General features: G+C 41.5%; 1 protein-coding gene across 5 annotated transcripts in view; it reads left to right on the forward strand.

Moving 5' to 3' along the window:
• LOC131685046 (microtubule-associated protein Jupiter) overlaps positions 1-12954 on the forward strand; it is a 181006-nt gene that overhangs the window by 159564 nt on the left and 8488 nt on the right. For 3 of the 5 annotated variants that reach the window (XM_058968432.1, XM_058968433.1, XM_058968434.1), the window contains exon 5: positions 603-917. In XM_058968432.1, the coding sequence (XP_058824415.1) occupies positions 603-917 (315 nt within the window). Of the gene's footprint in view, positions 1-602; positions 918-2185; positions 2204-12954 lie in introns of all 5 variants that reach the window. The other 2 variants (XM_058968430.1, XM_058968431.1) reach the window with 1 other exon arrangement.

The raw sequence follows: 12954 nt of genomic DNA on the forward strand, positions 1-12954 counted from the left end.
TGGTACTGCATACGCTTTCTACGTTCCCAGAAATCTTTTTTTCTGGGAGTTTGTTTTGTAATTGAAACTATCTGGGCTAAATACTAAGCTTAGGTGCAAATCGGCTGTGGGTTTATTTGACAATAGAATCAAGTGGGTACCGACATGGTGATCATTTTTGTGAGATCAGAAGTGTTATAAAGGTTGCCTAACCAACTTGATCATTAGACACATTGTTCGATTATTGCGCCCAGAGGAATAGGAAGACAATTTATGGATAAATCAATTGTCATGTAATGCAGTATTTTCACTAAAACCGAGAAGTGTCAAATAGCTTAGAGTAGTTCCCCTTTTTCTCAGATTTGCTTTCTACGTCAGTCTTTGGTTGCATTACAATTTGGTTCCGATCAATGACATGCCGTTTGTTTTCTATTTTCACCTACTATTCCTTCCACATCAATTATTAGATAATGTTCTTTGACTTACCGGTGTAGCATTATTCCTCAGCCAATCGTCATCTTCATCGGCATGGCGCATGAAGACTTCATTCCCTAGCCATTACCCCTACAACCAGAAGCTTTACCTCGCACTAACATATCGCTTTGTACTTTTTTAATCGCCAGGCGGTGAAACACCGCGTCGTACCGTCGCCGGTCAGGATTCGCACAACCGACTATTCGGCGAGGTGGAACGTCCGTACACTCCGGCCAAGAATCACATGAAGAGCAATCTGCCGATCGGTGCCGCCGATCAGCCGGACGCCGGTAAGACCAACGGTCACAGCAACGGAACAAAGGCAAACGGACATCATCAGAACGGAAACGGTTTGGCACCGGCAACCAATGGCCATAGCAGCAGCAACGGCAACAGTAATGCAACCGCCAATGGATACAGCAACGGTTCTTCATCGGCTTTGTCCCAGAATGGATCCACTCACAGTAAGTTTTGGGATGATGGTTTTTTAGTTAGCCTTGTATTATTTCCGGTAATTAGAGTTGAAATTCCTTTCCGTGTGAGGTAGCCTTCTCCCCGGTGCGGGTTTTGTAGCTTGGACACAACAGCACAATAATTATAATTTTTTTTACACTAACATCAATTTGTCTCGCATGCTTGGGTGTAATTTAATATCAGTTTGTTAGTATCTATTTTCGCCCCTTCTTCGGCCCAACATGGCTCGGGAGGTTGTCGCAATCGCAGAACTCTCAGATCGCCACAAAGAGAGAGGGAGTGACAGAAATGACGTTCGACATGACTTTGCTTAGGTAGGCTTCTTTGTTGTGCTTTTCTTTCCAATGCACACTACTCCAGACTGTACATAGTGCGCGAACTTCATAAATCCGGAATCCAGCACCAGACCGACCGACACGAACATGCCAGAGTGAAATCTTGTTTTTTAATGAAATAAATGCTGCGCTGGTATCAGGGGGCTGTCGCGGTTGTTGAGGAAAGATCACTATCAAGAATGTCCGCCCTCTGCAAGATCCATTCACCCGTAGCCGCCTGAGTTGACTTTTTGTCCGTACCTTCGATGTTTGAGGGGGATCGGCGCGGGGGGTTATCTCAGTTGGTAATTATTCCATTCATCTGTTTGTCACGGTCCTTAGTCTTGTTCGGGTAGCTACGGCTCAAGTCCGATGTCTTCCAAGTCTTGTTGTAAAACGATAGAAACTCGAGTCTTTCAAAAAAAAAGACTGATCATTATTGATCATATGACAGCCATCCAACCGTAACCACGGCGCAACTAAATTAGAACCGCTTATCGCCAACAAATAAGTCCCGAATCGATTAGTAAGCATGTCGGTAGCTCCGCGCGCATCATATGCTACATATCTGCCTGTATACGAATCAAACCCAAATCATCGGACTGTGACGGTGATCTTCTCCGGGTCGGAAACACGAGATCCGTCGCGTAGGACTCGCGTAAAGGTTAGCACACCCATTTTTGCTTCGCCTCTCGTAACCACCCAACCAGTAAGATCGGTCTTGACTATGAACAAATTCTTCACAGTTCATGGACGGAATTTCGCGAAGGCAAAATTCATCACCATCCATGGAAAAACTGGTGTCCCCACTCCGCCACGGAACTCCTCTCCCCCAGCCCTTTCTTTTTTGTTGATCTGTGTCCCCCTTTATTCGACATCTCAATTTTCTCACACCTCGATCAAGCTAAAACCGAACTAATACAATAAATTTCAATTTCATGCAGTCTTCCTGAGGAGATTAAGTAAGTCTGACATTGAACGGGGGAAGAAGACGCGATTAGCGCGCAATCACTCAGAAAAGCCAACTCTCATCAATGCTTAATTCATTCACTGATTGACTGACTGACTTGTACTGACTGTCTGACAATGTGACTGAGATGTCTACTCTTTCATTTGATCTGAACTTATGGACGCCAGCTGCTTGCGAGACCGACCTTATGCGCTTCGCATCTGTTCCAATTATTTCAACTATTTGACGTGACAAAGTACGCGATAATTTTGCGCGCAACGAAAAACAGTAGTGTCATTGATGCTGCTAGGCAAAGAGAATATCTAATGCGGGCGTACTACTATGCAGCAATTGTAGGCGGATTAGCAACTGCACCCTCTGCGCGCGCGCTCCTTCGCACATAACTTGACATTGTCGTCACCTTTTTAGCTAGTGATTAGATCTTTGCCAGTACATAAAGCGCCACACAGTATTATTCCTTTTGTTTTTTTGTATAGACGTTCGCACCTTGATGAAGGGTGCTGCTGTAATTTATTGCGAATAGAATTTGGAATACTTTGGACACTGGATTCGGTGGATGATCTGACAACGTAATACATAGTCTGTAATTTTTGGTGTAAAGTAACGCGATTGTGTGACATGGTTTACTCTTTGTTATTGATTTTGGCTGCCATCAGAGTAGGACACAGTAGCCGTGAAGATTACAGGAGTCTTTTTTTTTTGAGTGCTGGCGGGGATTGACATTTATTTTTTTGTATTATTGCCACGTCATGAATTGTTTTACGAAAAAATATGGAAAACTGGTTCTTCCCATGAATTTCCTGTAAAAACCACGAATACTCGATTTTGTAACATGAATGTAGCCTTTAATAATAATCAACTACAGCAAGTATCATGACCACGATGATACTAAAATGTATCAATTCTCGCGAGTAACATCATGCGCAAAGGACTTCAATCATTTGTCATGAATTTCTAAAAATTCTAGAAATTTTAAGAATCTCTCTTGGAAGAACAAAATATTTTCTGAGAATATTTTATAAGTTACGTGTAGCGTAAATAGGCGACAGACCTCCTCACCTACCGGCAGTGGCGGATCCAGGGGGATGGCTCTGGTGGTCCGGACCACTCCCGAAAAATTTCAACTTGTTGAGAAATTTTAAGTCTGACCACCAATACTGATTTTCACTAAATGAGGTTTTTACGTATTCCGTATTGTACAATGTTTATTTTAAAATCGAACCCCTCGCGAATGTTTTTTCTAAATCCGCCCTTGCCTACTGGTATTCCCTCCCATTGAGTAGGCTTTTTGGTGTCGAGGGAAGCTCCACCACCGTTCAAGGAAACGGGTATCGGTATCGGGAGAAATTCCGCCGCCAGGAAACCCTCAGTCGGAGTAAGTTCACAGCCGAACCGAGAACTATCCAAGTATGTAGATCGCGACAAAGCTGGGGCCTAAATGGCTTACGGACATCGGAGCGAAACGGCTCATGGCTTGCGGTAATTTACCGCTGGAGAATATTCGGGTGAAGGGACTAAATGGCTCAAGTGAGCAGATGATTGGAACGACGTAATAGAGGGAGAGAATGCAAGAGGAAAGTCGGGAGCTAAATGGATGGATCAAGCAAGGCTCCGAGTTAACTGAGGAAAACAAAAGAAAGGAATGATATGAAAGCACCCCCCAAGTTATACTTTAATGGAGTTCCGTGGGGGACAAAAGAGGAGTAATGAGTGTTTTTAGATGTTAGGTAACAACTGTGCAAATTCTTAGCTCGATCGGTGAAACTATATTTTTGCGCCCACTGTTCAAAGTTTACATGTGATTTTGTATGAGAAAATTAACTTTTACAAAGAAAATCCTCCAGAAGTCGCCCATTACTTCCTAAAAATAAATCGTTATGTGACTTTTAAATGAAATAACAAAGAAACAAAGTCTCGAAAACCACAAAACGATCTGACGCTTGAGAAAAAAGTTATTAAGCAGAAACCGATTGATGCTCTGACGATTGATAAAATATTCATTTTTTCTAGCACCACTGCTGTTGGTTATTCAATTATACGCAATATTGTTTTAATCCTCTCTCAATGTGTCTAAATCGTTTATCTATACTATTTGGCCACTTCGCAAGGTTTTGAGGGATAAATTGAGGCATCTTTTGTACATAATAAGAGAAAGTTAAAATTTTTGTATATGATTAGACCGTCAGAAGCAGTGATGCTATGAAAAGTGAAATTTTCATCATTCTTCAGGGCATCAATTGGTTTTTGCTTAATAACTTTGTTCACAAGCATCAGATCGTTTTGCAGTCTTCTGGACTTTGTTTCCTTGACAAATTTCCTATAAAAATCAGACATCTATTTATTTTTAGGAGGTAACGGAGGACTTTTGGAAGAATTAATTAGCAAAAGACAATTTCTCCATACGAAATCCCACGTAAATTTTAAACCGCGGGCGCAAAAATATAGTTTCGCCGATCGAGCTAAAAATTTGCAGAATTGTTCTGGGAGCTAAATGGGACCCAAAAAGTTACTCGAAGCCAAATTTTATTTTTTTTCATATAACCATGTCCGAAGACGAAGGTTCCACTAGTACATTACGTAAAGACGATCGGTGATCCATAATCAACATAACATTCTTCAGTTCGTCGTAGATGGGTGGATGGATAACGACCACCAGGCGATCCACAAATATACCAGCTATCGGAAACACTAGCGAGGGCATTTGACGTAACAATACCGAGGGAATTGGCGTATTATTGGAACGAAAGGTACAACACCCGTTCGTGCTGCCTGTCTAAAAGCCAGATGGCGCGCTCAGAGAGCAAGATCAGGGGCTGTTAGAAAAGAGCGTAGGGTGATATTCCGGACGGCAAGGGTCGCTTTTAAACGTGAGATAGTGCTGATCGAATCCACCATAAAGAGCTGTGCAGAGAAGTAGACGCAAAAACCTGGGACTACGTTTACCGTGTCGTGTTGGCCAAGATCAAGGGTCCAACGACGCCAGCTGACACGTTGGAGACTATCGTGGAGGCTCTCCGAACGAAGCAGGACCCAACTGCATGGCTTACACCGTACGTCGACGCAGATGGTGGAAATGTTAGTGACAATGGTGTCTCCAACGACGGGTTTCTTACAGTGGCAAAAAGGCAGAAAGCGAAGAAAGCTCCTGGTGCGGACGGTACCCCCAACGTGGCGATCCTGGCGTTTCCGGACATGTTCTGGACCGTGCTTTGGCAATACCTGGACGAAGGCCACCTGTCAGATGGATGGAACATACAGAAGATGGCGCTGCTACCAAAACCAGGGAAGCTACCAAGAGATCTAGCATCTAGCATCGCATCGGCCTATATGCCTTCTGGATACCCTTGGCAAACTTCTGGAAATGGTCATCCTCAACAGGCTGGCGAACTACGCTTAAAGTGAGTACGGCTATCGCAGTTGCATCTGATTCACCACAAGACAGATGTGTTGCTGGTCAGCAGTCATAAAAAAGACCATGCCGTAACCAGTATCTTATTGTCTTATTTAATACAGTCATCATCATTAGAAAGCGATTTTGCTGAATATATAATAAAAACCTATTTTAATCCACCTAGCGGTGCAATTGTGCCTTTCTCAATCATGAATCACGAGAATGTGTGCGTTGTTTATATTCATTAAAAGCTTTTAAATGCATATATTACATTTTATTATTGTACATCACATGACAACTATTTACAGGAAAATAAATCATTATTCGAGTTCTAAAATTTTGAAGAAGAAAAAACAGCCACGGTAATATTGAACTGAAAAAAGATGCAAAAACGGCAAAGTCCCAAAAAGTCGTTTTTTCCAAAAAAAAAAATTTTTTCGGGATAACATAAAATCTCGACGTTTCATGCATTTTAAAGATGTTTGGCATCAAAAATACGAATTCGATTTCTGAAATTTCATGGGGAAAAAAATTTGAGCTCCGGCTTATATGGGAATTTCATATGTGACCGGACGATTTAGTCTATATTTCCGGCCCCATATAAGCGATCCGTACGAAATTTTATAAACATCTTTGGGGATATTATAGCTATCATTTGGGACTAAGTTTGTGAAAATCGGCCCAACCATTTCCGGGAAACTGATGTGAGTTCGTAAATTTCGAAAGATGGCCGCTTTTCCCGAGCACTTCCGGAACCGTCTATGGTGGTCAATGTAGTGAACGAAAGTTTGGTTGGCCGTCGGTGACCTAGAACAGCAAATTTAAGTTGTTTGAGAGACATTTTAGCGAAATTTTTACCTTTTTTGCTTTCATCGGAGTATCGGTTTGAATCACAATTTGCTATGTGATCGCACGCCACAACCTATAACTCCGGAACCGGAAGTCGGATCGGGATGAAATTAAATAGCCATTTACGGGGACGCAATACCTTTCATTTGAGGCCAAGTTTAGTCGAATCGGTCTAGCCATCTCCGAGAAACCGATGTGACTGTTATTCTGAATTTAGATACTTCCGCCGGGGCTTCCGGAACCGATGGTGGTGGCCAATGTGGCCAAATAGACTTTGAATGGATGTTAGTGACCTAATACTACAAATCGAAGCAGTTGTGGTCATATTTTCGAAAAAATTTCACCTCTATGCATTCATTGCAGAATTTATTAAAATCGACATTTTCTGCGTGTTCGTACTCATCACCCTGTAATTCCGGAACCGGAAGTCGGATGTAAGAGGAATGTAAGGGTTTTTGGCCTCTGAGGTATTACGATTGTACCGATTTATATGGGAAATTCCAGTGTATCCTTACTAACACCCCTGTAACTCCGGAAGCAAGAGTCAGAACAGAATGAAATTCAGCAGCAATCAATGGTATTACTGTATCTTTCATTTGAAATCAAGTTTGTAAAAATCGGTAGAGAATTCGTTGGGGAATGGGTGTGATATAAGCTTAGGAACTTGGCGGGTTCCCGGGGGCGTCATGAACTGTCATAGGTGGCCAATGTGGTCAAAGCTGCTTTGATTGATCATTAGTGATCCAGACCCGCAAACTAGAGTAATGTTACATCAATTTTAATATGTTTTACATCATTTGAACATCATGGTGGTAGCAATTTATATGGGAATTTGCTGTGTGACCGCACTCTTCAACCCGTAACTCCGGAACCGGAAGTCGGATCAACTAAAAATTCAATAGCAGCTTATGGGAGCGTTATACCTTTCATATGAAACTAAGTTTGCGAAAATCGGTTCAGCCATCTCTGAGAAAATTGTGTGAGTTTAAATGACACACACATACACACACACATACATACACACACAGACATTTGCCGATCTCGACGAACTGAATCGAATGGTGTATGACACTCGGCCCTCCGGGCCTCCGTTAAAAAGTCGATTTTTACAGTGATTGCATAGCCTTTCTTTATATGAGAAAGGCAAAAATGGTTAAAAACCCCTTAAAATATCACCATTTTGCATCCATGCAAAAAAACTTTAGCAATTTTTGGCAAACTCTTTATTTTGCCACAATATGCAGTGTGCTTTTAGGTATCTAAAAAAATATAAATAAATAAAAAATCTAAAAAAATTTTCTTTGGTTATTGGCCAAGAAATTGTTCTAGTTACTCCTCTGTGCGTTGACTGAAATGAAACGCAAAAGCAGCAACGACCACTAGTATCATGCCGAGCATCGGAGGAGCAAGATGCAGCAAGAGACGCGGGTATCTCATCCTCAATAGTGATGTACGGCGTTCCGGCCCGGACTGCTGTGCTGAACTCAAAGCAGAACCGGACGAAGTTGACGAGCACGTTTTGACTGTTCGTGTCGCAAGTGCGTATATAACAATACCATCGGAGGTGATATGCGTCATTATTGGGATGTCTGAGAATGTGGAATGCTACACGAAATGCAAAGCAACTGGTCAGAGCAGACTTATCGGGGAACTCTCCGACTATGTGAGACGAAGTACTGGGGTGACATTGCGCATCTCGAAACGAAAGGTTTATTGTATGCAAGCTTGTATGAAAAAGTCGATTCGAAATGGTTCCATAATGTCGCCCCTGGTTTCGGATCGTCGGGGGGCCACCGTACCGAAAGTCACGCTCTATACTTGGAAACGCTGGACCGACCTCGGCATTCTACCAGTTCACCAGCGAGTGAGGAGATAGCCAGGAACACGGCGGACATTGTGCTGCAAGAACAAAAGTCCTGAAGTAGTAGCAGGGCCCCGGCAAATGAATTGCTGGCCTCAAGCGGCTCAGTGAGATGCCGTCGAATTGCTGTCAGGTTACTTTATGTTAAACTATATGGAACAATGTTACAACCATCTTAAAACTAGAAATACCGTTCGATATGCTAGAATGGGTGATAGAATTTTGTTGAGATTAAGGTTGGGCAGAGAAAGGGTAAAATTCGCAAACGAAAAAAGCAGTTTTTTTCATAAAAATAAATCAGCAGTACTTTAACAACATTCTACATACGCTGATTGATTTTTATGAAGATCTCACATACGGTGTGGAAAAAATACTGCTTTTTTCGTTTGCGAATTTTGCGCATTCTCTGTCCAACCTTAAGGGGGTTAATTAGAGATATTTTTTATGAGAAGTAGTGCAGTTGGGCTTTTAACGAGATTATTGAATTTAGCAGTCTACACTTGATTACACAGGGTGGGCAAATATGCTTCAAGAAGATGTTCAGGAGGGGTAATGAATTCCTCCATCTGTGTATTAGAGACAGCGGAGAGTATGGCCAATAATGACAGGGAGAGAAAATATTAGTTTTCAGTTTCAGGCAAACAGGGAATTGACGGCATAGATTACAGACTCGGGTGACCTTCATCAGGTCACATCTTGACGACGGGTGGTCCTGCTCGAACCGGTCCCTCCAGGCGATTTCGGCTAAGCTGCGAATCGGCAGCACACCTAGTTGCGCGTGTGATGTTTGTGCTGAAGGTCCCACGTTTGTAAAACCCATCGTCAGAGATGTTTCGAGTCCCCTTGAAGTGGCATCAAACCATCGATGGTGTACGGTATTGGTGGAAGAAAGCACTTCTGCGAATGATAAGAAAAATAAAAGGGGCTGTCAAATCTGTATATTGATGGTGTTTAGGAAGGTGTGTACGAGGAACATATAGGTGAGATCGCGGCTTGGCTGTACATCCCGAACCGGGACATTGGGTGATCTTCCTCGGACCCAAAGGAATCCTATAGTTGAGATTTGGCGAAACAATAATCGGATGCATGCCCAGTAGAGTGGGACATGGTTATATGAAAAAAAATAAATTTCGCTCCGAGTAACTTTTTGGGTTCCATTTGGGTCCTAGAATAACTGTGCAAATTCTAAGCTCGATTGGTGAAACTATATTTTTGCGCCCATCGTTTAAAGTTTACATGGGATTTCGTATGGGGAAATCGACTTTTACGAAATAATTCATCCAACAGTCGCCCAGTGCTTCCTAAAAATAAATCAATGCAAAATTTTTATAGCAAATTTATCAAGGAAACAAAGTCTCGAAGACCGAAAAACGATTTGACGATTGTGGAAAAAGTTATTAAACAAAAATCAACTAATGCTGATGAAAATTTCAATTTTCATAGCACCACTGCTGCTGACGGTCGAATTATATACAGAATTTTTAATTTTCTCCAATTTTGTACAAAAGAAGCCTCAATTTACCCTCAAAACTCTTGGGAAGTGACCAAACAGTTGAGATCGTTGATTTAGAACAGTAAAAGAGAGTCGAAACAAAATTATATATAATTGGACAGCCAAATGCAGTGGTGCTAGAAAAAATGAATATTTTTCCAATCGTCAGAGCATCAGTCGATTTTTGCTTAATAACTTTTTCCACAATCGTCAAATCGTTTTGCGGTCTTCGAGACTTTGTTTCCTTGATAAATTTCCAATAGAAATTTTACATCGATTTATTTTTAGGAAGCACTGGGCGACTGATGGATGAATTATTTTGTAAAAGTCGATTTTCCTATACGAATTCCCATATAAACTTTTAACCATGGGCGCAAAAATATAGTTTCACCGATCGAGCTTAGAATTTGCACAGTAGTTCTAGGACCCAAATGTAACCCAAAAAGTTGCTCGGAGCTGGAATCTAATTTTTATCCCACCCTAATGCCCTAATGGATCGCGACTCATATTTTTTTCTCTAAACCAAGCCTTCGTCGATACCTTCGGGATAAGAGAATGTAGTCCCGTCCTACTTTTCAATGCTCTAGGATGCCTGCCAACGTTATAGTGTCCTCTGACGAGAGATATTGAAAAATTCATTGAAGGTTTTTCGTAAATGTCATCTTCTAAAGCGCCGGCCTTAGATAAAGAGTCCGCTTCTGCATTACCCGGAATGAAGCAATGCAAGGGGATCCAGACTAAGCTAATCTTGTAGCTGTCATATTTTCCCCAGGAAATACGGAATGTGCTTTCTAGGTTTTACCGAACGAAGAGCCTCTATTGAGCGGAAGCTTTCCGAAGCGATTAAGTAATGATCGGTGAGCAAAGTATCAATAATCCCAAGGGTATATTGAAAGGCTGCAATTTCTCCGAAGTAAACTGAAGCACGATCATTGTGTTTGAATAAGACGGCGAGTTTTTAACTGAATATACCGAAGCCAGTGAAGCCGTCGAGACTTGATCCGTTGGTGTAAAATATCTTGTTGCAGTTGGGTTCTCGAAACTTACTACAAACTGTCGACGAATACAGTTGAATCAGAACCATGAGAGTGATTGACACGGATAGGATAATACGAATACGGATTAATTTTTAGGCCATGTAAGCAAAATACAAGGACCTAAATCGGGTATGGGAATTGAGCTCGGTAAGCCTCTCGAAATTTGTAATTATCAACGGGTTCAAAAGATCGCATCGAATGAACAATCGATATGAGAGGCCCCAAAATCGATTTTTTAACGAAAGGATGCACTCCATCACTTCTAGGCTGATCGCAATTCAAACTCAAATCGGAAAGGACCCCATCTATTTCGAGCTAGTTAACTGGTACATATACTCTATACTCCTTCGTAGAAGGCCCGTAGCCAGCAATATATGCCTGCTTAAAAATATTTATTACCACTCGAAGCTTATCAGGGTGACTTTTCGATATTTCTGTAACAGCAGGTTATCGCTCCGTCAGAATTCGAGAAATCTGCAATCAAGTCAAACATTTTTAGTCTTTGGTCCGGAAAAAGATTGCGGAAGGTGCGCAGTTTCAGTCGGGGTATCCATTTTATTTCGACATCCATCTCGCCTTGAAGCAAATCATTATCAGAGGAAGTTTGCACGAGCCTATTGCCCACTGCAGGATGATATTAGAGAAAAGGATAGATAATGTAATATTATAGCCGTACTTGGACGACGGTAGCTAGGTGGCTTACAAGAAAAGAAACACTCCTGCTTCACTGCTCTGGTGGCCGAATAACGGTGAACGCGCACACATAATAGAAGAAAAACATGCCGAAACCTCGACGAGGCGAAGAACGCTCGGATAACCTTGAAAGCAGATTAGCACCTGGGAGGGATGTGAATGTCATAGCAAGTCAGAATGAAACTGTCACTCCAAGCCACGAAAAAAATGAACATCGAAGAAATAAGTGTGGATATTGTTTTCTTCCTTCAAAATGTTTCTGAACAATAAGATTCCTTGATTTTTTTGTCTAGATTGACCAAAGCAGTAAACATTATTAAAGTTTTTTGTGATTCTAGTGTCGTGTTCAAGGTAGTCAGACGTATTTTTCGATAGTACATATTGTCATTACGGAAGAAATGGTATAGTGTAATACAGAGGCGCTAATTTTATATGAAACTATTTCAAACAATTTATACATTACAATGAAATAATTAAACGAACGACTGTTTTTGAATATTATTTATATTTGAGCAATCTGATTGGAATTATGCACAACATTTTTGTAGTTAATTCTGTTGAATGTACAATTAGTGCAAACAACGGAAATAATGGATTTTGTGAAAGCACTAATTATCTGCACCATGATTGGTCCATACAGTTCGACCGAGCGAGCTAGCGTTGTTAGCACGGCATCTTTTTCGTCAAATAAACTGCGACACACGTATCCATGGTCTAGAGTTTGCTTTTTGACGTCAAACGCAGATCGTTTATTGGTTAGCCAGAGCTGTCAATATGGGAGATGGGGCATCTGTTATTGACAGTTATAGAGTCTTATATCGATTTTGTTGGCTATTTTGAGACTAAGAGAAACGAAAGCAATAAAATTGAACGGACGGACGGATTGGTATTCTAGAGCTAGAACGGAAAACTAGGACCAGGCAGGCTCATACGGACATGATGAGTTTTGTTCTATCAATGACCATGTGGTAGACTTGGGTGCAACGCCCAACTTCTACTTAGTAGAAGACAAAAGAATCATGTCCATATGATCTGTTCTAAGTTTATAACTGATTCGCTCTAGAATACCTATCCGTTTTTCAATTTCATTGCTTTCGTTTCTCTTAGTCTCAAATTTGCCGAAAATAGCCAACAAAATCGATACAGTAGAGCCTTGCGGCAATTAAAACATAGTAACATAGTTATTAGAGTCCGTTTGAATCATCCGTTGCTCGCCTGCCAAATGAGCAACATCGTGACTATAACGTCCGGACGGTACAATAAGTGATTAAACACCGTTAGCCGTGTTTGAATTTACACCATTTTCTTCGAGGTGTGCAAAGCTTATCGTGCGCGCGATTTGAGACGAACGAGTATAGAAATGCTGTGGTATGGTTCGAGTCTTGTACACACGATGATTGCAAAGTGGGTGGGTAGTGTG

This window comes from Topomyia yanbarensis, chromosome 2, assembly GCF_030247195.1.
Source record: "Topomyia yanbarensis strain Yona2022 chromosome 2, ASM3024719v1, whole genome shotgun sequence".
Classification (NCBI taxonomy): domain Eukaryota; kingdom Metazoa; phylum Arthropoda; class Insecta; order Diptera; family Culicidae; genus Topomyia; species Topomyia yanbarensis.